The following is a 25,762-nucleotide window of genomic DNA, read 5'->3' as shown; positions in this document are numbered from 1 at the left end:
CTGTTCGTGAACTGGCAACAGCACCACGAGCATCTTGAGCGAATTGTCTTCCATTAGGTGCAGCCATAGGATCTAACCACCCAGTATTCACATCCTGCGGCACAGCATCCATTTCTTGTTGCTGTTGCTGTTGTCTTAATTCTCTACGTTCTTTAGCTAAAGATGCACCGGACAATGCTGCTCTGTTCATTGTGCCGTCAGGTACTTTGACTACTTTGACAGGACTCAAATCTAATGTTTGATTCGTCTGTCCCCGTAAAAAGGGTGGCTCTTCTTCTCGTACTTCTACATCAATTTCTTCTTCTGTTTCAACATTGCCTGAAAAATCTAGATCTTCATTTAGCTCTGGATAGTCTGCTGGATCAGCGACGCCAGAGGCAATCAACTGCTTCAATTCCCAACGTTCAGGAGACGACATTCGCTTAATGGATCGCGAGGGAGTATCATCCATTGCCAATTTTGTGGTTTGTCTATCAGGTCCATGAAGATAAGAAGATCGGTCTGGATTTCTCGACTTGATTGCTTCTAATTCTTCATTTGATCTCACTCTCAAGTTGGGACTCAAGTCTTCGCCTGTCTTTTGGTCAACGTCTTTCATAGATAAGCTGACACGAGAGCCAGCGACTGACATCACCTTCACTTTGACACGTTGATGTACTCTGATGATTTCCCTAGGGTCGTTCACACGCCCAGGAATAATAGCTGTAACATGTACCAAACCTTCTACTCGGCCTTTGATCCCTTCCAATCTAACAAATGCACCAAAGTCCTTAATCTGTGTAATTGTGCCGTCATATATCTTATAAATGATGGGTGAATCGTCAAGTTTGCTACTTCTCGAAGGTGACCCATGTCTCCGATCTCTTCTTCTAGGTGAGCGTGAGCGTGAGCGTGAGCGTGAGCGTGAGCGGGAGCGGGATCGAGACCGAGAATGACGTCGACGACGACGTCTTTCGGTCGGTGGACTTTCTCTCCTACGTTTGCTGCTCGTTCCTTTTGCTACTGCATTTAATCCCTCAAGTTCGGCCATCATGTCATCAGCAATTCTTATGTCCTCTTCTCTTTTCTTCTGCCACTCATCATCGTCTTTGATCGCTAAGCCTGGGAAAGCTTGGGCTTTCTCTTGATCTGTATCGTCCCTATGAATTTTCTTTTTTGGCTTTAACGTTTTAATCACACGATCTAAATTCTCAACAAAAGACTCGGGAAAATCAGCCGAAGCGTCTTTTAAAGACTGCTTGAATTTGTTCAAATCTCCATTAGCCTGATCATGAAGATGGATAATGAACTCGGCTGCATTAAAAACAAGGAGGGTTAGTTCGATTGAGCCGAAAGACAGTTTCCCTTTTCGCTCCATTGACCCTACCTAAAACTTGTTCTTGTAAGCCGGTATGGTTGTAAAGTTCACTAACGACCTTCTGAACAAGTGACAAGTGCTCTAATTTCTCAAGATCGTCCATGGTTCCTTTTTTTTTGTAAACGAATACAAGCGTTCAGAAAGGGGGAGACAATTCGTATATAAATGTGGAAAAGCTTGATGCGGGAAAGCGCTTTTGACGGAGTTCATTTCGAGAATTTTGCTGACAGTGTTTAGCTGCTACTTTATTCATTCAGTAACCAATACAACGCTTTTGAAGGGCATCCTTGGCCTCAGGCCAAACACTGAGATTCTAAATACTCTTGTAATAAATTCTAGTCTCACTATTGCATTACAGAAAATACATACTGGAACACTTACTGCAGCAGTTTTAAAGTGACAAACTATGTGAGCCATTGCATTAGAGACCTAGGAGCATTACGTAATATAAGTAAAAAAGCCGACGCTTTTTCAATTGGGTGGGGGTGGGGGAGATTACAAAAGAGAAAATTTTTTTTCCTTTGCAGCCGTTTCCCTTTTTCTCTTTTCCTTAATCATTTAAATTCGAAGAAGCCCCAAAAAATCAAGGATTTTTAAGTGTCTTTGTTATTTTCACAACCCTTTTATAACCCACATATTCGATAACAACTTTTATCGTCTTTCCAATATTGAAAAAAAAGTTTGATCAGTACAGTCAACTATTCTTCTTTGTTTCGCTATAAGAAATACCCAATTTTTATCGTTAAAAAGGAAACCCAAAAAAAAAAAGCCCTAAAATCCATTAACCCTTAACTACTTTTTGAAAATGGCCGAAAGCAGCACTAGTGAAAATAAGCCATCTGTTGTAGAAGACTTTTTCTCAGCTTTATTTGGGAGCAAAAGCACAAGTAGTAATACTGCTAGTAGTACTACGGATAGTCCTAGTTCTGATATTCCAGCTCCTGCTGTAGTTACTACTCTACCTGCTAGTCCTTCTAATTCTACAAACACATCCACAGCTACCAGTGCTATTATTACACCTCCGTTTATTCCAAAAGCAGATAGTCCAAACAAGTCATTCACTACTATTGAAGCAGAACCCAATCCAGTGTTAGCGTCGTCGTCGTCGTTGTCGTTGTCGTTGTCGTCAAATAATAATGCCGATGCTAATAGTATTATACCCGAAGACCACCCACAGCCACCATCAGCAGCTTCTTTAGAAAAAGAAGAGTTCCATGAGCGTGCTACGGAGAAAAACTCTGATGTCATCACTGAAAATTTTGCAAATGTGGAAGAGAAAGGAAAGGTCCTAGATGAGTTTGATGAGTATGCGCTCTTGAGTAGTAGAAAAAATACAGAGCCATCTAAACGTCGTTTTTCTTCATCAAGACAGTCTAACACGACTTCGGATCCTACTCCTGCTAGTCATTCTACTACTACTACTACTACTACTACTACTACTATTATTACTCCTAGTTCTATGCATGGCGATTCGCCAGTTCAGATTTTATCCAAAAAAGAAATTGATTGGAGCACTGTTTCCCCTGAGTCGCGCATGCTAATCCGTCAACTCCCTCAAGGTGTGAATAAGCAGGAAGTTATGGATTACTTTAGCAAGTATGGTGATGTTATTGAAGTTGTTCAGAAAAACTCTTTTGGTTTCGTTCATTTTGAGAAACCAGACATGTGTGCTCGTGCTGTAAAGGCTGAGAATGGCAAAATATTCAATGGTGTTGTATTAGGTAAGAAAAACTTTAATTTGTTCAAGAAAGTTTATATTATGAAAAGGAGAATTTACAATTATTTTATTTATGTCCTTATTGATGTATGCGTACATTTACACGTGTGTGTGTGTGTGTGTGTGTGTGTTTGTATCTGTGTGTGTGTGTACGGTATTTGTTTTTTTATCTTTGAATCCTATACTATGTAGAATTAGAGATATGCAAAAAGAAACCTTTCTTTGCACGTGCTCGTGAAAATGTGCATACATCTGCCACCCGTAGAACAGATTCCCCGCCTCAACGCCGTCGCCGTGAACGCTCCGTCGATTTGGGACGCAACCGAAGCCGTTCACCTCCACGTCAACGTGTTCGAAAGAACGATCCTTCTAAGGCTTTAGAACGCAATAATTTCAGAGGTCGCCAGGAACAACATAATTTGGATAACCACGACAGAGCGAAAAGTAGAAATGATTTTGGAAAGCCAGGTGCTATGCACAATTATGGCTCGAAACAAGCGACTTCCATGTACCAACCTAACTTTAAGAATTCTTTGATCCTTCGTAAGAATAACATTGTACCTGTTGTCCAGATTATATCATGGAGTGATGCCTATCGAGGGTTTGTTGCGACAGTTGAAAAAATGTTTGTACAAAATCGGATAAGTACTTCTTCTGCTACTTTATATTATACAAAGGATAATCGAGAAAACGTCGTAAAGCAAATGGTTTTAGAAGGGGTCAAGGCGCTTGTCATGATCGATCGTGCTAATGAAGCCAAGCATAAAGTTTATTTGCAAGTGTTTGCTATGAACCAGAATGGTGGTGTTCATTTTGATGGTATGAATGTATTGCGATTCATTATACTTTATTATTAGGATGAAACTAACCAAAGCTATTTTGTCTTGATTTAGAATATGATAGCGTAACTCCTATGGAAGCAGTCAACATTGTAAAGCGTTCACAACCTCAAGCCCCCCCTTCATTACCAGCTCAACCACGGCCTTATTATAACAACCCACCTACTTTCGCACCTCTATCTCAAGCGCCACCACAGCCTATTCAGTATCATCATCATCAGCAACAGCAGCAACAACAACAACAACGACAACAACAACAACAACAACAACAACAACAACATCAACTACATCAACTACATCAACCCTATATTCCACAATCTCAACCTGCAGCCCCGCCATTAAACATTGATCCTAATACCTTGAAAACAGTTCTCAACATGCTTCAAGCACAAAATAGCTCTGTACCTGTTGCACCTGTACAGCCCTCCATAAGTCAACTTATTGCTACTTTAGCTTCTGGTTTGAATGTGAATACTCCTTCTCCTGCTCAGGCTCATTCAACCCCGCCCATTTTCCCTGGTGTCACAACCTCCAATAATACCACACCTGTTGCACCGGCCTGTATGAATGCCCCAGCACAACCCTACGCACCACCTTCTTCAATACAGCAGAATCAAACATTTAGTCCTCCGCCTATATCTTCACAAGTACCTTTTCCAAATGCAGCGACCACTGCAAGTCAGCCTAATATTGCCGCGCTGTTAAGTACGGCAGCTACGGGCAATCCTGCTTTGGCATCGTTGCTATCTCAGGTTACTGCTAGTTTAAGCGCTACTAATAATATCAACCACAATCATCACGTTCCCTCCAATCATCCTCCAGCCAACCCCTTTTCACCATCAATGAATCAACGAAATACACAAACACCACCAGCCTCCTCGTCTTCAGAGTACGCCAACCAGGCTCGTCCTGGTTACAATTATGGCGCGTATACACATATGTGAGATGATGATTCAAAGTACTTTTATTAAACTTTTTTTATCCCGTTTTTTTTTTGGGGCATTCCCTCTAAATTATCTTTTATCATTGTTGATTAATCAGCCTAATGTATTGTAACAAGTGCAAGGATGTGACTTGATAGCAGGTCTCTTTTAGATACTATTTTATTTTCCTTCATTTCATGCATCTGGTTCATTTTGTCATCATCGACCAATGAGAACATAATAAAATTCTTACGTATTATCTTTATGATTGGATGAAAAGATAACCATATTTACAAAACTGTGTGCACCGGTCTTTTTAGCTGTCTCATAAAATTAATGCCTCGTTCCTCCACAACGGTCATATAAATTCTCCCACTTTTTTTTTTTTCATTCTGTTTCCTTCTTTTCTGCTATACTTTTCTCTCGCGTATATTTATTTTTTTTTCAATCACAAAAAATGGTTGTCGCTGTTGCTGTTCTTAAGGGTGCTGAAGTTTCTGGTGTTGTCAAGTTCACTCAAGCTTCTGAAGATGCCAAGGTTGTCGTTGATGCCTCTTTCACCGGTTTGAAGCCTGGTAAACACGGTTTCCATATTCACGAATTCGGCGATACTACCAACGGTAAAGTATCTAAAAATGAAACACTAGAGTGGTGTGGATGGAGCAGTGTGTGCCGCCCAGACGAGAGAGAGAGAGAAAGAGAGAGAAGACCATAGAACTGTCAAAAAGAAAATATGACTAATCTTTTTACACATCCCAAAAAAATTTAGGTTGTATTTCCGCTGGTCCCCACTTCAACCCTCATAATAAGACCCACGGTGCCCCCGATGCTGAAGTTCGTCACGCTGGTGACTTGGGTAACATCGTTGCTAATGACAAAGGTGAAGCCAAGCTACATATGGAAGATGCTCAATTGAAATTGATCGGTCCTTTGTCTATCATTGGGTAAGAAAAGAGTATTTGTAGGCGTCTCCCCATGTCAGGATATTAACAAGTTTTTTATCTTTTGACACTCAGTCGTACCGTCATTGTTCACGCTGATGAAGATGACCTCGGTCTCGGTGGTCATGAGCTCTCTGCCAGCACTGGTAATGCCGGTGATCGTTTGGCTTGTGGTGTCATTGGTGGTAAGTACTTTATGTGATCAATGTATCCCGCTCTTTTAAAAGCGCGCAGTCCATTGATGAGTTCCTTTTCCCTTCTCTTATTCACTGTAGTCACCAAGCAATAAGTTTCTCATTCACTCTACCTTCTGGAAACATTGAGAAAGCAAGTTGCCAATAGTGCAGCGTTTTTGTAACAAAAAAAAAACTTTTGTATTTATTTTCTTATTTTTGCCAAAAAAAAAAGCCCAAAAGCAATGAACAATAAAAATTTCTCAAAAAACGTGGATATCGGCTTTTCTTTTTTTTTTTCACGGGTGGGGAAATGCGGGATCTATGTAGAATTCAGTTCTCTGAGTATTGCTTCTAAAATGTTTGTCGTTGCTGACTGTCTTGCTAAATCTGTCAAATCCTATCAATATCAGACCTGCATGTTAGTTTGTAGTTGATGTTTGGTTTTTGGTTCTTTTTCTGGTGTAGGCTCACCTTGCATAAACCTTGTTGATCTGGTTTGTTTAAAAACTGATAATTTTTGATAATGAATAAATAGACTTGATTGTTCAAATGGGTATTGTCAAGTAACAAATAAAAGAAATGATGCAAAGCATCGAGTAATTGTTCGGGAGTTGCCATGTCGGTATGTAGATGATGACGTTTGGCTCTTTTAATGGTTGCTTCCCTTTGCTCTTCCGTCAAGACACTCATTTCAGTCTCGATGAAGATGCACCAATGCATACATTCTTTAATGAACTCAACATCCCACACAGCGACTTGATCTGTTTTGGCCATATGGACCACTGTACTGTAATTTCCGACAGCTTTCTCGAGTGATAGATGACTCATTCTAGAGATTTTATTCAGGAGAGAGGAACATTCTATGGGTAACAAACTGTAACAACACGAACAAATAGATAATTAAAAACAAAAAAAAATAAAAAAATAAAAAATATACAAGCAATTGGGGATCTCTAAATGTGACTTTTTTCAAAATCTATCCTCCAAAATGTTGAGCTGTACAAATGTCTTCAAGGCCTTTTCATACACGCCCAAAAAGATGCTTCCGCCTATGGAAATCCACATCACACGAGGTCCAATGCCAGAAAATAAAGCTCGCGGTCCTTCCTCTGCAGCGATACGTTTCATGGTGGAAACAATGCCAGCATAATGCTTTGCTGTGTGATTTTTGTTGGAGAGCATAATTCGCGTTTTACACACATCCAATGGCGTTGTGGCGGCGGCTGCAATCCCGCCCGCGATCGACCCCATGAACGCCGCTTCATAAGGTTCTGTACGGCGTCCCTTGAGATTAGCATAAGTACGCTTAAAGTATTCGTACAGAGGGAATTGGATACATGTAAAAGGAATTTCACGCACAACGGTCGATAAAAATCCGCGATACAGGCCTAAAATACCTTCTGTTTTGAGCACATGGGCTACAGCAGCGGACGTTTTGTTGAATTGCTTTGTTTGCATTCTTTGCTTGATGACTTCGGTCGGCACGCGCACTGTGCAAGCAATCGTTTCACCGAGAGAGGCTGCTGTCATATGCACGATGGGAGCGTATTTTTTGTCATCGATGGTGGCTCCCAAAATACGTTTGGAGGCTTCATAGGTCACAAAGAACAAAGAGGCTGTAAAAATATAGGCCAGAGAGGTTAAAAAGCTTTTCTTTGTGTCAATCCTATGCTGTCGTTTCCCCCCAAGCTCCTACCTCCTGGTGCACTACCGATAACAGCCGTCAGCAAACCTGAGTAGATGCCACGAAATCCACCGGAAGCGAGGAATCCGTGTTGTGATTGTAAACGCGTCTTGATGGTGTCTAAATCAATAACAATGACATTAGCCTTCATTCGTGCCATTCGATCTTTGAGAACATCCGGGCGATGACATCACTACGGCTCGTTGCGAACTTGCCTAATGGAAAAAGAGCCGTATCTACAGCTGTGCCTGCACAAGCACCGGCAACTAACGCTTGCTTTAAATTCCCTTGCTGACTATTGTTCTTGGTCATAATTTGGCTTTAATTTTTTAAAGGTGCTACTGCCAAAAAGGCCATGATCAAAATTTTTGTTTTTTGCCCCTTGGTTTTGGTTGTTTTTTTTTTTTAATCTTTTGACATATAAGGGAAAAGGGGGTCTAGAGTTTTTCTTTTAAAAGTCCTGTTGCTTGCATAATGCATTGATTATGTAATTGAAAGTTAAAAAGTTCGCCTTTTAAGGCTAAATACAGAAAACTAAAAGAAGGGCCTTTCAGTTGTATTGTTACAGCACCAACGGCATTTGTGAAACCGTCCTCTTGCTTCTCATGGCGTCGTTGTTTGGTTGATAAAAGAGAACAAGTCAGGCCCTCCAAAAGTTTTCAATGTGCCATGCTCTGCGCACCTCCCCCACCCCTAGCAGCAATCACTAAGATTTTATTAAAGAGCAAATTGCGTATTTCACCAGCGCAACGATGGCTGATGCATATCTTATCATTGGTGTCTCTCTCTCTCTCTCTCTCTATCTCTCTTTTTCTTTCAATGGATGATGAACGATGTGGGCACTCTTTCACAGTAAATATGAAATGAACAGACCCATATCAGCAGCCATAATGACAATAAGGAAAAAGCTTTTGCAGGAGAGCGAAAAGAAGGCTCATTGTCAGTATGCCTAGCAAAAAAAAAAAAAAAAAAAAAAAAAACGACAAGAGGGTCCTTTCTATGGATGTGCATAGTTGCGTGATCGGCTTTTTTTTTTTTCCCTGTTGAAAGCACTGTTATAGAACCTTAGTTATCTGCAGTACTACTATGACAATTCATTCTTCATCAAAACTCTAGAAAACCATGGTCACATGCCGTAGAGATGAAAAAAGATATTTACAAGAATTACTTTATTCTGTGGAGTGGTATACGTTAGGGTTGGGTTTTTTTTTGGTATTTTTTCTTTTTTTTTTTTTTAAATTGCCATAGAGAAAGTGGGATTAAAGGTATAATAGAAAGCCTTTGGTATAGAGTATTAGTAGTAGTAGTAGTAGTAGTAGTAGTATTGCATAAGGATAAATATATATATATATATATATATCAATATATATATATATATGCGTGTATGTTATAAAAGAAACCTGTTAAAGGCACTAGTATAAGAATTGTATATGGATTACTTTTTTCTGTTTTTTTTTTTTTTTCTTTTTCAGGAGGAGTATGTGGAAAAGGGAGAAGATTAATTTTGCAAATAAATTATTCAGAAGGGGAGAAGATGTATTAGAAGATATGCTTAGAAAGAATTAATAGAAGATATGTAAGGAATTATAATGAAAAAAAAAAAAAAAAAAAAAAAGAAGGCCATGCAGAAGGTTAAAGTTAAGATGTATGTTTGTGTGGTTGCGTACGTTTTCAAAAATGCGCACAACCGTTTGTATGGGATGCTGAGGGGGAGGGGAGTTTATATGCTGATTAGTTTGTGTCTGTGTTCGTGTAATGCAATGCTGTAAGAAAAGAGTCGACTACGCTTATAAGGATGTGTGTATGTCTGTGTGACTGAAACATGAGATAATAACTGTTGCTGTTGTTGCTAATAGGTGAATGATGCGTATAAATTATTCTTTTTGTTTTGTGGGTTTTTTTTTTTGTTGGTATCGATTTGGGATATCTGTGATTTTCCATAGTTTAAAACTCGAAAAACCAAGGGTGATTAAGGACCTGGTGGATGGAAGGTCTTTTTTCGGGAGAGCGATTAAGCATACAAGAGATGAGGTTGTAACATTCGGGAGATACGCTTCTTTTTGGTTGAGCAAACTGACCAGCGATTGCCATATTGGAGTCGTAGAAAGGGACTTCACCAAATAGAATTGTATAGAGTAACACACCAAGTGACCAAATTTCTGCAGGTTCAGCACGGTAGGGTCTACCTAATAAGATTTCCGGTGAGGCGAAACTGACAGTGCCGTAAAATTGACTGAACAAATAATTAGTGTTATCGCCATAATGACGCGGTAGGAGTACAGCAGAACCAAAGTCGATCAATTTGACCTGTCATCATGGATCGTGAGAGACATGGATAGGGTTAGCAAGAAAGATAAAAATAAAAAAAAAAAAGAGTTTTTGCAAAATTGTGGGGGGGGTGGGCAGGTACCTGAAAGTGATCATCAATGACAATATTTTCATCCTTGATATCACGATGGCAAACGCCAATTTTGTCAAGGTAAGCAACACAGGAAGCAATTTGCTTGAAGATCATTTTAGCGACAGGTTCTTCGAAAGAGTGGTGACGTTCGATACATTCAAATAAATCACATGAAGTACGTCTCTTGATAACACAAGGCGCTTCTTGCTGTTGTTGATTCATTTTGTTGGTTGTTTCAAAGGAAGGGTACTCTTCAAGAGGAGTGTCGATAGAGCAATAGGAGCTTGTACTGCCAGAAGAAGATGTTTCTGATAGCGCTGGAGATCTTGGTTGCTCAAAGTGAGTAGTTGTGTAGTTGGTGTTGCTGTTGACAGCGTTGGGTGTAGCTGACCATTGTGTGCCATGCAACTCCATGACGAGGTAGCAAAAGTAATTGTCTTGATAAAAATCAACATAGCCAATAACGCTTGGGTGTCGAACATTCTTTAAAATATAGACTTCCATTGGGATCGGTCCAAGTTCGCGATCTTTCACCCAGTTGTGTAAAGGCACTTTGTTACGAAAGATAAACTTTACTGCTCTTTCTATACCTGTTGAGCGTTCGCGAGCTGATAAAACAAAGCCATAGCCACCTGAACCCAATTCTTCGCCAATGATGTAGTTATGAAGAAATGCAGGATGAAATTTGTAGCTAGACAGGAATTTGTTGGTGTTTGGCGTCGTTTGCACGTCTTGCTTGGAATTAACATTTATTTGATAGGGTTGGTTTGATTGCGTAAACATCTTTGCTCTGTGTGTGTCTGTTAATGCAGTTATACTCGAATATGAAGAGAGGATGAATACAGTAGGATTGGTAAGTATATGATACACGGAACTGGATATAAAAAAAAAAAAAAGAAAGAAAGAAGGTAGGAAAGGAAAGAAAAAATCCGACTATTTAAATAAGACGAAAGTAAGGGGAATATTTGATAGATCAGATATATAATATCTCTTTGCTGAAAATTAAAGAATACAGAAAAAAAAAAAAAAAAAAAAAGTATCAACACTAGTAAAGTGATTTACGTATCATCATCATACAAAAAGGAGAGCTCTAATAGATCATTGAAACTCAAAATGAAAAAAGTTGAAATTCATCGACAATATCATAAATATTTTGCTTGGACAAAGTTTATACAATGGAATGTTGGCAGCTCCTGAAATAGAGGCCAAAAAGTTTTCAATAGGACTATGTATTGTTCTCTCTACTACGACACCCTTTCATCTGATTATCAATGATCAAGAAGCTCTGTTACTAAGAATTTACGTAAAAATATAAAACAAACTTATTCGCATGCAGGCAGGCTTGATCGGGACGTTGGGAAAAAAGACGCTCAGTTTCAAATAGCTGGATAAATAAACGTCTCTCCTATGCAGTCAATTATTGTTCCACCATGCCCATGATGTACTGCAAATTTCTTGTTCCTGAGTAATAAAAAATAATGAAATTATACAGTACTGTCAGGAAACACTTTTTTTCTTTATGTTACAGAGGAGGGGGTATGTGTGTGGGTGTGTGAGTGTGAGTGTATGTGTGTGTGTGTGTGTGTGTGTGTGTGTGTGTGTGTGTGTGTGTTTGTGTGTGTCTTTTGCTCTGGAAGGGGGCTTCTTTATTATCCCTTTTAAGGGTACAATGAATCTCATCGAAAACAAATGATGCCATGCAATTTATTCAGTCCTATTAGCACATGCTTACAACGTACATTTAATTTTATTTTTTCTAAAGCCTAGAGAAAACGCGTGTATATTCGCGCACCACGATCCAATCTTTATTCTGAGCTGTATTGTTAGACTGCTCCTCCTTTTATTGTAATTAATAAAAAAGAAAAACAAAGAAAAAAAAAAAAAAAAAAAAAAGACTATCGTCTCTCCTCTTTTCATTGGTATCACGATGACTACTTATGTACTTGGAGCCCTTTCGTAAATCATAGTATACTATATAGTAACAAAATATGTCCTGAAACTATTTTTAGCTTTGTTCAACTCCATTTCCTTTTTCTCCATCAGTTCCTTCAGCGTCTTTTTTCCGGCTCATGAAATCTATAAGGGCTCTATAACAGAACTCATATTGTGATTCGGTCTGCACCATGGTTGTACGGGCTTTACGGATTTCATTCGTTATATGATAAATAGGATCTGTAGGCGAATAAGGATTTTGTCGTAGGTAGGTCTCTGCAATATCAAGCACGCAAAAAGTGCCTGTTCTCCCACACCCTGCGCTGCAATGAACGACTAAGGGTGGTTGTTGCCGTACCGGATTCAATTGTCTTGCTAATTCAACCAAGTTGATGACGCTTGTCGTTGTCTTTGGTATGCCATGATCAGCCCAACCCAAGAATTGAATCTGACTCACTTTACGTTTGGCCAGCAATTTTGCGTCATCCCCTTGGCTGTAAAATTCAACGTTCATTGTTCTGATGATACACTCGGCTTCTTTATTGTGTTGATCCTTTTTTGCATGGTATACTTTCACTTTCACCTTTTCATTTTCCATCTCAAGTGGTTGCTCTGGCAGAGACCAGTATCTTTCGCATTTCTTTTTGTTGTTCTCAATCTCGGCCGTTAAACATACTATGACTGCTACGCCATTCTCGACGACCATTCTCCAGAAATCGATGATGGTTCTTTTTAAAGGGCCTTGTGTTGCGATATACAGTTTTTTTATTTTAAAAGGTGCCATAATATAGCTTGCATTGATATAGTCATCGTCGCTTTCACCTAGTTGTGGATTTCGAAGTGCCACTCGACACCCATCGTAAGGCAGAATGTCTGAATATCGGTTGAGCTCGCTGTTATTTCGTGCTGCTTTCATTTTACAAGTTTTCAGTGACTTTCGGTATTTTTCTCTATCATTCAACTTCATAAAACCTGTCTCTACAAAGTCCTGAAACTTCATTTCATCTGACATGAACCTTTTGAAGAATTCTGCTGTTGTTTCCTGAGGCATTTTTATTGTTTACAAAGTAGGCAAAGATCGGTGGAAGAAAAAAAGAGAGTTGAAAGAATGAAAATAAAGAACGGGTAAGGGAAGAAGTAAAAGATGTATTAAAAAAAAAAATGTGTGTATAAAAACTTGTTGCATAGTCACGGGCTACATAAACTGATCTTCTGTATGGAAAACTTCCATCGCCTATGTCGTTAATTCATCGATTGGACGAGTTTGTTAATGTCAAACTCTCGATCACCAGCATCACCACCTTCAACATAATGCTTGAATTTTCTTGGCTTCCACGACACTTTCTTATGTCCATTTGGATTACTCAATTTGAATGGCCATAAAAAGCTGTTGACTTGTTTGAAATTGTCACCCACAGTAAAAATCTCATGAATCACGTCTTCTATACAAATAATACCTAGCTTTCCCAAGTGTTCATTTATAAGCGCATTATCTGTGATGGGTATTCTTTGTCCGTTGACTTTGGCAAAGCCTCTCTTATAGATCAATTCTCGTACTGTCTTCAAATTAGGTGGGCCATAGGTCACATAAGGCTCAATGATTTGCAACATTTGCAGTGTCGCTTTGTTCACCTTGACAAATACACCATTGTTGGTTTGAAGCAGACGAAAGAGTTGTAATACTTTCTTCACCTTGGGATGAATATCATTGATACCGCAAATACGAATGACAAAATAGAGCTTCGGTTGGGCTGGTACATAGAAGTTGCCGTTGCTTTTGGCCAGTCGTCGTAGCCGTAGTTCGTCGTTTTCTTTTCTTCTGTATTCTTTGATATAAGCATCGGCTTTTTTGAACATGAGCTTTCTTGCATCTTTCTTTTCTAAAGCTTGCTTTGCTTGCTCCACTTCTTTTTCAGCATCGGTTTTTTCAACTGTTTTCCTTTTTTTCAAAAGGGTTTCTGGCACATACACCTCATTTTTAGTAGGTGTGCTAAAAGGGGAAGAGACGTGAACATGCTGGTTACTTGTTACAATTTCATATCACCTTATACCTGAAGCCCATTTCTGAGAGAGAAGCAGCGATAAGAGAAAATAATGAATATTGTTGGCCTTTTCCGTCTTTATTATTTGTAATAGTGCCAGCAGCCTGTTTTAGTTCTCAGAAAAAAAAAACCTGTTCAATGAGCTGTGAGCGGGAAATAAGCGCAAACCCATTGCATCGTCATGAAGAGCAGTAGCAATATACGCATCGGCAACAGCGGTTAAGTAAAAACACGTATAAATCAATTAAAAAAGTATTAACAAGGAATCTCTTTGTAATAACTGCACTCCTTTCTCATCGGACAATGCAAAAGAACTTTTTCGTTGAGGGAAACAAGAATAACTATATGAACTGTCGATCTCTTTTTCTGCCTGATATTACAACTACAATTCGAACGAATCGAACAAAGGTTGACAATCTAGATTTGTAGATCAATCAACACTAGTTAGGAGATGTTTTGCTTAAAGGCACGACGACTTTTGCCATTGTCAAAAATTGAAAAACTTAAAGTTTCATGGAGGGACCTTTGAAAGAAATGTAGGCTCAGGTTTTCTTTGTCGTTCACATGGGAGTCAAGCCAACATAACTCCTCCTTCCTTTCAATATTGGAGATCGTCCAAAGACAATTAAACGCACTATTCTTCATGGAGAAACACGGCCTGAAATGACATGGCGTACTTTCCTCTTTGTTTTATTATCCACTTTAAGAATTCGGACAATAAGCTTTAGGTTCGTTTCGATGCATCATCGACCTGATGGGATGACAATAATGACATTTCTCAGATTTAGAAGTGGGTTCTTCAACCTTCTTATTTAGCTTAGCACAGACTTGGTCAATTTTAAAGATTGATTTTTTGCTCTTCCCTTTCAATAAATTAATGGGACTTGAAACTCAATTCAACTTTTTGGTACCTTAACAAATCAGAAACCATCTTGTTCAGGGCAGCAACTGATTTCCTTTTTGTATGACATGATAAAGTAAATGGAAAGTCATATTCCAATGAACACTCACTCCCTTTAATTCCCCTTGCTTTTATTTCCTTTTCTTCCTCTCTCCCTCCTTCTGCGTTTTAGTTGGTTATTATGACCTCTTCAGACAATACACTCGAAAGTATCCCTGCTGATCAGCAAGGAAGTTTTTCCTCATTCTTGAAAACATTAGCCTCATTCACTGGTGATCTCTCTAGCTTGACTTGCCCTTCATTTTTATTGGCACCTATTTCGCTACTTGAGTATTCGTAAGTTACATAATAACATCAGCTGGCGATGTGCTTGATTTACTTTAGCACATCAGCAACTTACTTTTTATTTGCTCGCCCTCACTCATAGCTCATTCTGGGCAGATCAGCCAGGACTTGTAAGTGTATACATAGGTTTTTCTTGTTTTTCTCTTCGCGCCTAGTGTCTCACCTTTTTTTTTTTTTTTTTTTTTTTTTTTTTTTGCACTATGGATGTCTTAAGTTATGTAATGTTAGTAAACCAGATAACGCGGAAGAGAGATTCTATGCAGCTGTTAAATGGTTCATCTCCTCTTTAAATGGCTCTTTTTCAAGTCGTGTTCCTAAGGGCGAATGGGAAAAGAAACCATTCAACCCTATTCTTGGGGAACAATTCCATTGTCAGTGGGAAGACAAAACTCGAATCGTATGTGAACAAGTATCGCATCATCCTCCTGTATCTGGCTTCTATATCGAAAATAAAGAAGCGGGTGTGATTGTAAACGGCCATGACGGCCAAAAGACTCGCTTTTCAGGCACACAAATGTTAGTGGATCAAATTGGTTACTGCACTCTCCAATTGACGGAGCGCAACGAAACATATTTGTTCACTTTGCCTTCCGTTTCTGTGAATGGTATCTGGTATGCTGGTAAGTTGTTTTACGCGTGCAGAAAAGAGCTGATGAATGTCCACTAGAAATCTTACTTGTTCTCGGGATTCACCATACACCTTCTTCCACCCTCTTTTACAAACACAGCACCTTATGTTGAGTTATACGGCACTTCCTTCATTCACTCCACCACTGGATACTTTGCAACGATTGAATATACCACGAAAGGTTGGATTTCCGGAGAAATTCATCATTTCAAAGCCTCTATCACTCACGACACGCTTCTCTCCACCCCTACTATCATTGAGGGTCAGTGGACGGGTAAATCGACCATCTCAAAGAATAAGAATAAAGCAGAACCCTTCCTCGATTTGACAAAGCTCGAAAAGCCAATGCCTTCCGTCAAACCTGTGGAAGAGCAACATGAATTAGAATCACGTCGTGTTTGGAAAAAGGTCTCGGAAGCTCTCAAATCAGGAGATTATGCCACAGCTTCCACAGAGAAAACATGGATCGAAAATCAACAACGTGCTCTTCGCAAAGAACGCGAGACAAAAGATGAGAAATGGACACCTGCTCATTTCGCTTCTGTCGAAGGTGAAGAGTTGTATGACAATTTACGTGAACAGATCAAAGCAAAGGCTGGTTCGAAATTTGTAGATACCATGGGAATGGGTGGATGGAAATTCAAATCATCAGCTTAAACGAATGCCATGCAATCTATCTCATAGCGGCGTAGAATCTTATATAAATATTATCCATTACTGAACACGCGAAAGAAAGCATCCTACACAGTTTAGTCAATGGGTGTTCTTTTGCACTAATTTCAAAATCTATATAATACTCTACAAACGGCTCTATGTCGTCCTACAAAGATATTATTTTTATACTCCTATAAATGCTTTTTCGTTTTCAAATAGGATAATGTATCCATTACTGGAGAAATAGATTCTATTCATAAGTAAGAGTGCCTCTTTTTTTTTCACTTTGTAGGATGCGGGAAATATCAGAAATGGAATCATCTACTGTTTAACAAGGGCTAAATTCTTGAAACTGCGTAAAATACGATCAGTGACCCTTTTATCACGTCTTTTCTTTGTGAGGAGGTAGGAAAGGTCAGCAATCACGGCTGGCGTTATAAAATTATCCTTATCCTTATCCATATGGTACGTTGAATCTTTAGCTTGGTGAGATATTTGTACTTCTTCTGCTACCACGGTTGCTCGTTCAATCACTTGACGAGGTATGCCCGCCATGGAGGCCACATTCATACCAAAGGATTTTTCACATATGCCTGGTGTTAATTTGTATAAGAAAGTGACATTTTGCTCGTTTTCGTCGACCATGTAGCCCCTATTGCATAAATGTTGGTTCATAAAAGTCAATAATGTTTCAATCAATGGGAAATGTGCGTGGCGATGGTGGTGGCATGATACTTACATATGCATATTGTTGATTTCAGGGTTACGCTCGAATTCTTTACACAACGTTTGATAGTGAGTAGCGAACATACCAAGGCATCCAATATGTGTCGACAAATAATGTAAGACAGAGTAGGCAATGGAATAACCATCAAAAGTTGAAGTGCCTCGTCCAAGTTCGTCCAAAATGACCATAGAGCGTGGCGTCGCTTCCTTCAAGATTTTAGATGTTTCAGCCAATTCGACCATAAATGTGGACTGGCCACCCATAATATTGTCGTTGGCGCCAATACGGGTATATATTCTATCGCATGGTGTCATGCGACATGATCTGGCAGGTACATAACCTCCCAATTGTGCAAGTATGATGGCGACACAAGTCTGTCTGAGCAATGTTGATTTACCACCCATGTTAGGGCCGGTAAGAACAATGATACTTGCTTTATCGTTGCCTAATCCAACGTCATTCGGTATAAAATCAGTCGCGATGCTACGAATTGATTTTTTGTTAATATTGCTATCTTGTATTTATAATCAGGTATGACGAGAAAAAAAAGGGGGTGCTCACCCAGGCACGACACAAGGATGTCTTAATTCCTCAAATTCGATTACACTTCTTTCTTGATCGACGAATTCAGGTCGGCAGCAAGGTTCTACGGTCGAAACAGACGTAAATGATGATTTAATTTCTTCATTGTATTCATCAGCTCCAAAAATCTTATTACCTCCCATATTAGCAGAGCTTTTTGCCAAACCAAACAACGCATCAACATTCGCGATAATCTGTACCGCTTGCAACCATATATTGTAATTCTTATCGAATGCTGAATACACTTCTAAAGCGAATTCTTTAACGAATGCATTCTTTGTCTCCAACAACTCTTTGTATTCTGTGACCATGGTCTTGATCGTTTGATCCCAGTAACGCGACACTTTACTAGTACTTGAAAGTTGAATCCAATTGTCGGGAACCTTTACATTCTTAGGCACCTCCATTTGATATATGTCTTTACCGATATCCTTGAAAGTGACAGAAGAGCACTTGAGTTGCTTCTTCACAGCTTTCAAATGATCTTGAAATTCATTCTCCTTCTCTACAATCTGTTCATTCAATTCATCCCATCTCTCGTTATGACCACTGCGGGGTATAATTGTCCTTGTTTTCTGGTAATCGACTTCGACGTCAGCGGTAATAAACGAGTCAAGAATATTTTGTAATTCATCATCAATGCGGGGAAACTTATCTATCCATTCGCCTAATAAGCTAGAGTGAATATCCATTCGACTTTCCTTTATCTCATTCATGATATTGCTTAGTTTTTCGAAGCCTTGAAGGGTGTTCAAGAATTCCTTCACCTTGATTCTCCCTGAATGAATACGTGATATCAATCTTTCCAGATCTGGTAAAAAGGCCAACTGTTTAGCCAAGGATTGCTGCAATTCAATCAAGCGCATAAAGTCCTCCACGGCATCCAATCGAGCGTTAATTTCCTCAATCTTACGTAGAGGGTGACATAACCATTGCTTGAATAAACGTTTACCGAAAGGTGTGATGCTGTGGGACAGGAGTTTATAAACAGTGCCTTCTGTAGTCCCGTCGTGCGAGTTTTGGAAGATTTCCAAATTGGCTAAAGTTTGGCCATCAAGCACTAATGAAGTAGCGTTGCGAATAGGATCATACAAATGAATGTTCTTGGCGGAAAGTAATTCTTTATCAAGCTTCAACTATTAATCGACTTTCAATCAGTATTCTCAAAGCCATTCTCTATTTCGAGGCAGAAATATCCATGGCGGGTACTTACAGATCTTAGATACCAAATCAGAGCGCCGAAGGCTGACATGAGTAAAGGGTCTGCTTCAGCTTCTTTCATGGCAATATTGAACTCGGTTTTCCGATCTCCAACAAAATATTCATGTATTTCAATCTCGTCTTTCGCTGTTCTGGCATCCCAAAACTCAGTTTCTGGCAATAACATATTCCAGAGGGGCTCATTTAGTATAGACTTGAGTAATTTGGTGGAAGTTCTAGATAAGCGGCCCTTTTCTGTCACAAGCTCTCTCGGTTTAAGTTGCATTATAAGTGTTTCAAATTTAGTGCGGTGAAGGTCGTCTTCAAAATGAACCAAGTTGAATTCGGCCGTGGCTGTATCAACGAAACAGATACCAAAGCTCGGTGCGGAGGACTCATCACCGCATACTTCTTTGATAGACATACAGTATGTACCCAACTCATTCGTTAATAGTCCTGAATCAACCAAAGTACCAGCTGTCAAAATAGAGGTTAATTCTCTACGAATGACTTTGTCTGCTTTGCTTGTCTTTGTATCAGCCTTTTCACGCATTGATTTGCCAATGGCTGTTTCCATTTGGTCCACTCTAGCAACTTTATATCTGTAAAGAATGGTTTCATTAATGAAGGAAGCGATGGCGGGACTATAATTCACTTCATTGATGTATTTACCCTTTTGCAATGAACTGTGCAGTCCAATAATCAAATGACATTTCAGGTACACCAACCATACGCATATTGACTCTATCCGTCAACTTGAGATCAAACTCCTTATGTCCAATATCTGCATCCTTTTCATATAGTTCATAGAATTTGCCTTTTTTAAAAAACACAACCTAATATAAAAAAAAACCGATAGTGTGTGTTGAATGACTGACTGCACCAGCAGGGTAAGCTCATGAACAAAGCATATATGTAACCTACTGTATCCCAATGTTTGTGCTTAACTTCCCAATATTGTTTTTCAAATGGTGTGAATTTATTCCAGGCAGAGTTTGGAATAAATAATGTTCTAGGATCGTAATTTGGGGAGCCCTCAGGATTTCCTTGTAAATCCTTGACATTCTGGAGCCAATGATAACGCTCATCATTCTTTTCTTTGAATTTCTGTGATCGCTCTTGTCTTTTCTCCATTTTGGTAGTAGCTGCTTTATTGTTAAATATATTTGCTTTCGACATAGCACTTAAAGATGGCTTTGTATTAACTGATATTCCCTGCAATCTTTCAGCTAGAGGTGTCATAGATGTTGATCTTTTTGCTGGAGTTGTTCCGGTGGGCATAGATAGGGTGGATCTTTTTGTCAAACGAGATGTCGGCTTGTTATCATCGCTCTCATCATCCTCTGGGACAAGGTCATCTGCCATATCTTCATCATCTTCTTCCTCAGCTTTCATTTCGGCTTTTGTTGGTATATATTCGTCCTCCTCCTCGTCGTCACTCAAAATGCGACGAACAAGTCTGCGCTTTTTCTTTTTATCTATACATGAACCGAAATAATTTTGATTAGACTTAATCTTTCGAACTTATCCTTCCTTTTCTTGGAATTTAATTGTACCAGCTGCGAAAGGGTTGATCTCTTTTCTTCCTCTGTTATCGTTATCAGCTTCATCGTCAGATTCTTTGTAATTGATACGTTTACGGCTGCGTCCCTATTATTGAAAAGGTGCGGATAAAAATTAGTAATATGGCCCTGCACCCAACTGGTGGTATGACTCGTCTTACACTCTTCGTTGACATTGGCATATCATCTTCCGAGTTTTCATCATCAATATCCATTTTTTCGACAGTATCCGTTTTGTGATTGTCTGCGACTGCAAGTTCCTTTTGCTTTACATATTTAGACGCTTTCTTCACAGCTAAACTCTCTGTTGTCTGCTCATCACTTTCGAGAGGTTTGACTTTTACCTCCTTCTTTCTATTCTTGGGGCCCGAATTGCTATCATTACTATTGTTATCATTACTACTACTTTTAGAAGAACCTGTCGTTGGAGCTTTTTTTCCAAAGAAAGAAAGCAGTGAGCTTTGTTGCTGTATTTTGGGAGGCATGACGAAGACTTTAAAGAAAGGGAAAAGTTGTTTGTGATATTGATTTGAAGGGGAAAGAGGGCACTGTTTGTAAAAGAAAGAACAGAAAAAGAACGCGCTTTTTCCCGCATTTCTCTTTTTTAACGTGAAAAATGTGACTTGACTCAGTAACAGTGTTTGATCAAACAGAAAGAGTCGCATTTTGGAAATTGTAATTCAGATCATAGACAATTTAGAATGGTAAAGAGCCATATCTATAGTCCATAGACAAGGGTACTGTAATTTGATTGAGAGTATCATCAGTGAGAAAAAGTGTAAGCAATCATAAGATAATACTTGAATATAGCAGCTTATGTTACAATTGCTGATCCAACAGTTAATCAATTCTACGTGCGGCTGGAAGCTCTTCTACATGTTCTACGCGTGTAAGTCACCATAACACTTTGATACCGCTGATGCATCAAAAGAATAAAAACATGAAAAGATATAAAAAAAACATATTGGAAGATAAATTGACTGCCATCAATTGGTGGCTTCACAGCATGAGTATAACTAAAAGACTGTATTGTGCGCCTATTGCCCTTTTTTAAATTGTGGGGAGCACTAACGTAGATATATAAACTGTCAATAGCCAACCATTTAACTCTTTTGCCATAAGTTGTATCTGTTTTGCTACATTGATATTAATCCGCTCTATATTTAAGCAAGTCCACATCTTTAAATCGCCACTTTCAGTCTAAGTCCATGGTTTTCCTCTATATTATCTTCCTTACCAACTTTACCTCGCAAATACCTTCATCATTGCTATAAAATGTCTTTCGAAAAGGATGACCAACTCAATGACAACAAATATATTGCAGTACCAATAATACATTAAATATCTCCTTTGTCGATTAAGAGTGGCAATAACTAACCCTCATAATTTTGCGGCGACAACTGCAGTGAGTACGGTTCTGTGCCTTCAGGTACAGTTTGATGGTATTCGCGTTCTGGTAAAAAGTCAAGGTCTAATGCTTTTATCACTTCAAACCTCTATGTAACATAAATTTTTCTGTTTGATAGATACAGTACAAAGTCAAGTAACTTATATTGAATGAATGGATGTATTAGGTTTTTATAAGATCTAATGTTCATTTGCTTTTTGAGGAGTATAAGCCCCTGCCACAATACATAAGTTACGATCAGTGAATCGAATATCATATAGTGGTGTCAATTTTGTTGGGAATACGGCTAAACGCTCTTGACTTTCATGCACTCTTTTAGATTTCCTGTTAATTTCATTATCATCCAATCTCGGTCGCTTTGGTTCATTATTGTTAAAACTATTCTGACTTGCTGTCGTATCCATGTAAGTAGCATTTGTCGAATCAGTATTGACATCCCACACGCATACAGCGTTGTCTGATCCTCCCGATACAAGAACAGAGCTATCCGCGCTGAAACTAAGGGAGTAAATGAACCCAGTATGACCTGTCAATTTCTTGATACGTTTGCCTGACCCCAGATCCCATAACATAATCGATTTGTCTTCGCCAGCAGAAGCCATTAGACGACCATTGGGGGACACAGCCACTGTTTTAATAGAGCCTGTATGACCTGTGAAGACACGAACGCAATTACCGGTTTGGACGTCCCATAATCGGGAAGTACGGTCACTCGAGCCGGTAACTAAGTATTTCGAGTTAGGATGGAATTTGACAGTCTAAATAGAAAAAAAGGTTGAGTTAGAAAAAAAACAACAATCAAGTCTGGTTGACGCGACTTACATCAACATCTGATAAGTGACCAGCAAAAATTCGTAAAGGGTTTATATGGTCAACACTCCATAATCGCGCTGTTCTATCATGTGCACCAGTCGCAAAGTAAAATCCGTAAGGTCCGAAATCAACATCCCAAACTGGGCTATTATGGCCCTTGAAAATAACCAAGTTGGTGAAAGTTTGTGTGCTCCATAGTCTAGTCGTTTTATCCTCAGAACAAGAAACCAGATATTTCTTATCTGGGCTGAAGCTGAGTCCATATACTGGACCCGAATGTCCCACTAACTTTTTGTATTCTGATCCATGCCGTTCCTTTTGTCGATTCAAATCGTTGTCTTTAATTTTTGGAGGAGGTGGAATTAAATGATTGAGTATATAGTACCTGAAGGAGATATAACCATTTGTTCAAAGTTATTCATCATCACTTACAATCATTAACGTGCGCTGGGTTGATGGTATTTCTAAGTGACTTCAGCTTTTCGCCTTTCAAACTCCAAATTTTTACATACGATTCTGAAAACCCTCCTGCTATTAATGTTGCATCTTTGGTCGTAGCGATACAATTCAAACTATCATGTGTATTGTGAAATGTGTAGCAGCATATACTCGGTAAAGACGATTGGCTCAAGGGTAAACGATGATGGATGCTTTTCAAATATTCAACTTGTGCAGTAATATCTGTGCCTCTACTGTAATAACGGAAAACTCTCAGTAAAACTGGGAAGGGGTGTACGTTAAAACGTTAGGCCAAAACTTACTATGGTGGGAGTGGTATGTCGTCTGGTGCAGGGCCGTCTGCTGTATATTCTTGCACATACTTTTTGAATGTATCTAATAATGATATGGTAGGCTCAGACTGATCGAAATTGTCATTTTTGCTATTCTCTTCCTTCTTAGCTCTATCGATTTCTTTCAATGTGTTTTCTATCTCTTCTTTAAAGTTTGAATCCAGTTGGTTTAATCCGAGCTGTACTGGCTGTCTGTTAAATTCTTCCAACTGTTGTGTTTGGTGTCCTGTAATGCCAATCACACCATCTAACTCTAGTCCGCCTGCGGATTTCAACAATTTACCATGAACCACTATAGTAATTGTTTATATTATACAGGTTTAGTAAGCAATGCTCAACAAATCTCGCATGGACCTTTTTTACCTTGTATATTTAGATATTGATTCACAATTCGAAGCAGTAACATAAATTTATTATCTTGTAAATAGTTCAAAAATAATTCAAAAGGAACACCTGACATCCTTAAATTATATTTATTATTCTTATACATCTGCGCCAGTTCATTTTCAAGGATGTGGTGTGGCTCTGTCACAGCTTCGAGTATAGTTAAATCTGGTGTATGTAACTCGACGTGATCTCGTTTATACGTATCCATAAATTGCTTGGCTATTGCAAAGAATAAAGTTAGCAAAAGCAGGGTTTTAACCATAATCCTTATTTCCTTCTAACCTTTCTCCAATTGACTTTTACTGACGAGATCAAGATAAGAATGGACAAAAATTGGAAATAATACTGATCGTAATTCAGGCTAATGATTGATCTTTCTGTTTCAATACAGCAGGGCTCTTTTTTACTCTAATTCTCAACTGTTCGTTACCTTGTACCAATCTAAAGAATTCTCGATCCATTCTCTTAAATTTTTATAATTCAAATCGTACAATTCTGGATCTTCTTCTTCCTCTTCTTCTTGGTGTTGTTCTTCTGCTGCTTCGGAAGTTGTAGCTTCTTCCATCACTACATCAGTATCTTTGCCTTTCTGCTTATCTTTGCGTTTTTTGTTGTTTGTTGTCATATTACTGGAATCAGCAGAGGTATCTGCTTCTTGTTGCTCGTCTTTTATATTAGTGGACTTTTCCCCTAAAATGTCATCCAACGATATTTTTTCACCTTTTGCTTCGCGTGAAAAGATGGCTTCAGTAGCCTTATAACCCTTCTTTTGCAAATATGACGCGACCATTTTATCAATATCTGCTGGAGAATATTGTGCTGCAGGTGCAGCAGCATTAGCAACAGGTGCTGGCGAAGATGAAGGTACCGATGCGGTTGCATTAGAAACAGTTGGCTGCTGTTGCATGGATGGTTGTGAAGGTTGTGCTTGGACTTGTTGCGGTCTTGGCGATTGTAATTGTTGCTGTGGAGTTGAAGGTTGCGACATCGGTTGCTGCGGTGAGTGTTGTTGTTGGAGTTGCGGTTGTTGTCGAACCTGCTGAGGCTGCTGGGCCGGCGATGCTTGATTGCTATTGGTTGTAGGTGGTGTATTTGACATTAAACTAACTTTCCTTCTTTACAAAATGTTAATTGCTGAAATGGGAGTATGATAATTGATGAAGATGCAAGAGGAGCTTTTCCTAAAAGTAAAAGATCTTTCTTTAACTCAATTAGAAGAGTTTGAAAAATGCTAGTTCCTCGTTCATGAAGTGGAATCCAACACGAAAAAATAGCGAAATAAAAATTCCGTGACTTCTCACTTTTACGGGATCAGGAAACTCTCGTATAAATGTTATTAAAGAAATAGAGGTTTTCTTCTATTGTCTACACAATATAATGGCGCAAACAATTAGAGAAACTTATCTAAGCGTAACCGCTAATAATCACGATTATCTTGACGAGGTATAGCCAAACTCATACAACTCTCTCACTCTGAACTTGTAGACCCTTAATACCCCCTTAACCGTACTATCAGATTTAAGTACGAAAGATCGCCCTGCCAAAAAGCAAGCCATTGAAGCGATCAAGTCAACAATAAACGATCTGAAAGCCGAATCCGACTTGACAGTTGTTGCTCCTGAATTGCTCAACCAAATAATAAAACCGTTACTAGGATGTACTGAGAGCGCTATAGAAAGTGTAAGGGAGCAAACTGTTCGAAATATACTGCACAGGTACAGAAGTTGACATGACTTAAATGCTATACTTCGA

At 39.0% G+C, this 25,762-nt stretch overlaps 11 protein-coding genes across 11 annotated transcripts; 3 read left to right on the top strand and 8 right to left on the bottom strand.

Moving 5' to 3' along the window:
• Positions 1–2,162: 2,162 nt before the first annotated feature.
• BDF20DRAFT_916463 (uncharacterized protein) lies at positions 2,163–4,857 on the top strand (the record flags this gene model as incomplete). Its single annotated transcript, XM_053084456.1, has 3 exons — positions 2,163–3,078; positions 3,267–3,893; positions 3,968–4,857. The coding sequence occupies 3 exons, from the start codon at positions 2,163–2,165 to the stop codon at positions 4,855–4,857; spliced, it is 2,433 nt and encodes an 810-aa protein (XP_052932283.1).
• A 218-nt stretch (positions 4,858–5,075) lies between these two features.
• BDF20DRAFT_142460 (copper/zinc superoxide dismutase) lies at positions 5,076–6,289 on the top strand. Its single transcript, XM_053074776.1, has 4 exons — positions 5,076–5,456; positions 5,606–5,780; positions 5,853–5,962; positions 6,053–6,289. The coding sequence occupies exons 1-4, from the start codon at positions 5,294–5,296 to the stop codon at positions 6,064–6,066; spliced, it is 462 nt and encodes a 153-aa protein (XP_052932282.1). The 5' UTR covers positions 5,076–5,293; the 3' UTR covers positions 6,067–6,289.
• Positions 6,208–6,917, bottom strand: BDF20DRAFT_892996 (uncharacterized protein). The gene is made up of 2 exons (XM_053082329.1): positions 6,425–6,917; positions 6,208–6,350 (listed from the first exon to the last, which is right to left on the bottom strand). The coding sequence occupies exons 1-2, from the start codon at positions 6,779–6,781 to the stop codon at positions 6,273–6,275; spliced, it is 435 nt and encodes a 144-aa protein (XP_052932281.1). The 5' UTR covers positions 6,782–6,917; the 3' UTR covers positions 6,208–6,272.
• On the bottom strand, positions 6,807–8,044 carry BDF20DRAFT_892994 (mitochondrial carrier domain-containing protein). The gene is made up of 3 exons (XM_053082328.1): positions 7,853–8,044; positions 7,650–7,757; positions 6,807–7,569 (listed from the first exon to the last, which is right to left on the bottom strand). The coding sequence occupies exons 1-3, from the start codon at positions 7,947–7,949 to the stop codon at positions 6,923–6,925; spliced, it is 852 nt and encodes a 283-aa protein (XP_052932280.1). The 5' UTR covers positions 7,950–8,044; the 3' UTR covers positions 6,807–6,922.
• A 1,537-nt stretch (positions 8,045–9,581) lies between these two features.
• BDF20DRAFT_907859 (kinase-like domain-containing protein) lies at positions 9,582–11,370 on the bottom strand (the record flags this gene model as incomplete). The annotated part of the gene is made up of 3 exons (XM_053083420.1): positions 9,582–9,944; positions 10,048–10,729; positions 11,342–11,370. The coding sequence occupies 3 exons, from the start codon at positions 11,368–11,370 to the stop codon at positions 9,582–9,584; spliced, it is 1,074 nt and encodes a 357-aa protein (XP_052932279.1).
• Positions 11,371–11,937: 567 nt separating this feature from the next.
• On the bottom strand, positions 11,938–13,095 carry BDF20DRAFT_892991 (protein-tyrosine phosphatase-like protein). Its single transcript, XM_053082327.1, has one exon. It carries the CDS (start codon positions 13,019–13,021, stop codon positions 12,044–12,046), a length of 978 nt encoding a protein of 325 aa, XP_052932278.1. The 5' UTR covers positions 13,022–13,095; the 3' UTR covers positions 11,938–12,043.
• BDF20DRAFT_892988 (ribosomal protein L30, ferredoxin-like fold domain-containing protein) lies at positions 13,096–14,048 on the bottom strand. Its single transcript, XM_053082326.1, has 2 exons — positions 14,022–14,048; positions 13,096–13,960 (listed from the first exon to the last, which is right to left on the bottom strand). The coding sequence occupies exons 1-2, from the start codon at positions 14,030–14,032 to the stop codon at positions 13,213–13,215; spliced, it is 759 nt and encodes a 252-aa protein (XP_052932277.1). The 5' UTR covers positions 14,033–14,048; the 3' UTR covers positions 13,096–13,212.
• Positions 14,049–14,977: 929 nt separating this feature from the next.
• BDF20DRAFT_142295 (uncharacterized protein) lies at positions 14,978–16,909 on the top strand. The gene is made up of 4 exons (XM_053074774.1): positions 14,978–15,249; positions 15,341–15,368; positions 15,473–15,878; positions 15,987–16,909. The coding sequence occupies exons 1-4, from the start codon at positions 15,095–15,097 to the stop codon at positions 16,541–16,543; spliced, it is 1,146 nt and encodes a 381-aa protein (XP_052932276.1). The 5' UTR covers positions 14,978–15,094; the 3' UTR covers positions 16,544–16,909.
• A 366-nt stretch (positions 16,910–17,275) lies between these two features.
• BDF20DRAFT_907855 (muts domain V-domain-containing protein) lies at positions 17,276–20,444 on the bottom strand (the record flags this gene model as incomplete). Its single annotated transcript, XM_053083419.1, has 6 exons — positions 17,276–17,750; positions 17,829–17,913; positions 17,986–18,985; positions 19,063–19,651; positions 19,722–19,885; positions 19,974–20,444. The coding sequence occupies 6 exons, from the start codon at positions 20,442–20,444 to the stop codon at positions 17,276–17,278; spliced, it is 2,784 nt and encodes a 927-aa protein (XP_052932275.1).
• An 81-nt stretch (positions 20,445–20,525) lies between these two features.
• Positions 20,526–21,403, bottom strand: BDF20DRAFT_142336 (uncharacterized protein). The gene is made up of 3 exons (XM_053074775.1): positions 20,956–21,403; positions 20,606–20,871; positions 20,526–20,527 (listed from the first exon to the last, which is right to left on the bottom strand). The coding sequence occupies exons 1-2, from the start codon at positions 21,274–21,276 to the stop codon at positions 20,686–20,688; spliced, it is 507 nt and encodes a 168-aa protein (XP_052932274.1). The 5' UTR covers positions 21,277–21,403; the 3' UTR covers positions 20,526–20,527; positions 20,606–20,685.
• Positions 21,404–22,026: 623 nt separating this feature from the next.
• BDF20DRAFT_963594 (WD40-repeat-containing domain protein) lies at positions 22,027–24,821 on the bottom strand. The gene is made up of 8 exons (XM_053084957.1): positions 24,641–24,821; positions 24,441–24,541; positions 24,293–24,371; positions 23,987–24,229; positions 23,594–23,915; positions 23,265–23,524; positions 22,842–23,170; positions 22,027–22,777 (listed from the first exon to the last, which is right to left on the bottom strand). Exons 1-8 carry the CDS (start codon positions 24,798–24,800, stop codon positions 22,199–22,201), a joined length of 2,073 nt encoding a protein of 690 aa, XP_052932273.1. The 5' UTR covers positions 24,801–24,821; the 3' UTR covers positions 22,027–22,198.
• Between the last annotated feature and the right edge of the window lie 941 nt (positions 24,822–25,762).

The sequence above is a fragment of the Mycotypha africana genome (assembly GCF_025528875.1).
Source record: "Mycotypha africana strain NRRL 2978 chromosome Unknown BDF20scaffold_11, whole genome shotgun sequence".
NCBI lineage: Eukaryota > Fungi > Mucoromycota > Mucoromycetes > Mucorales > Mycotyphaceae > Mycotypha > Mycotypha africana.
This window is presented reverse-complemented; position numbering and strand designations above follow the sequence as displayed.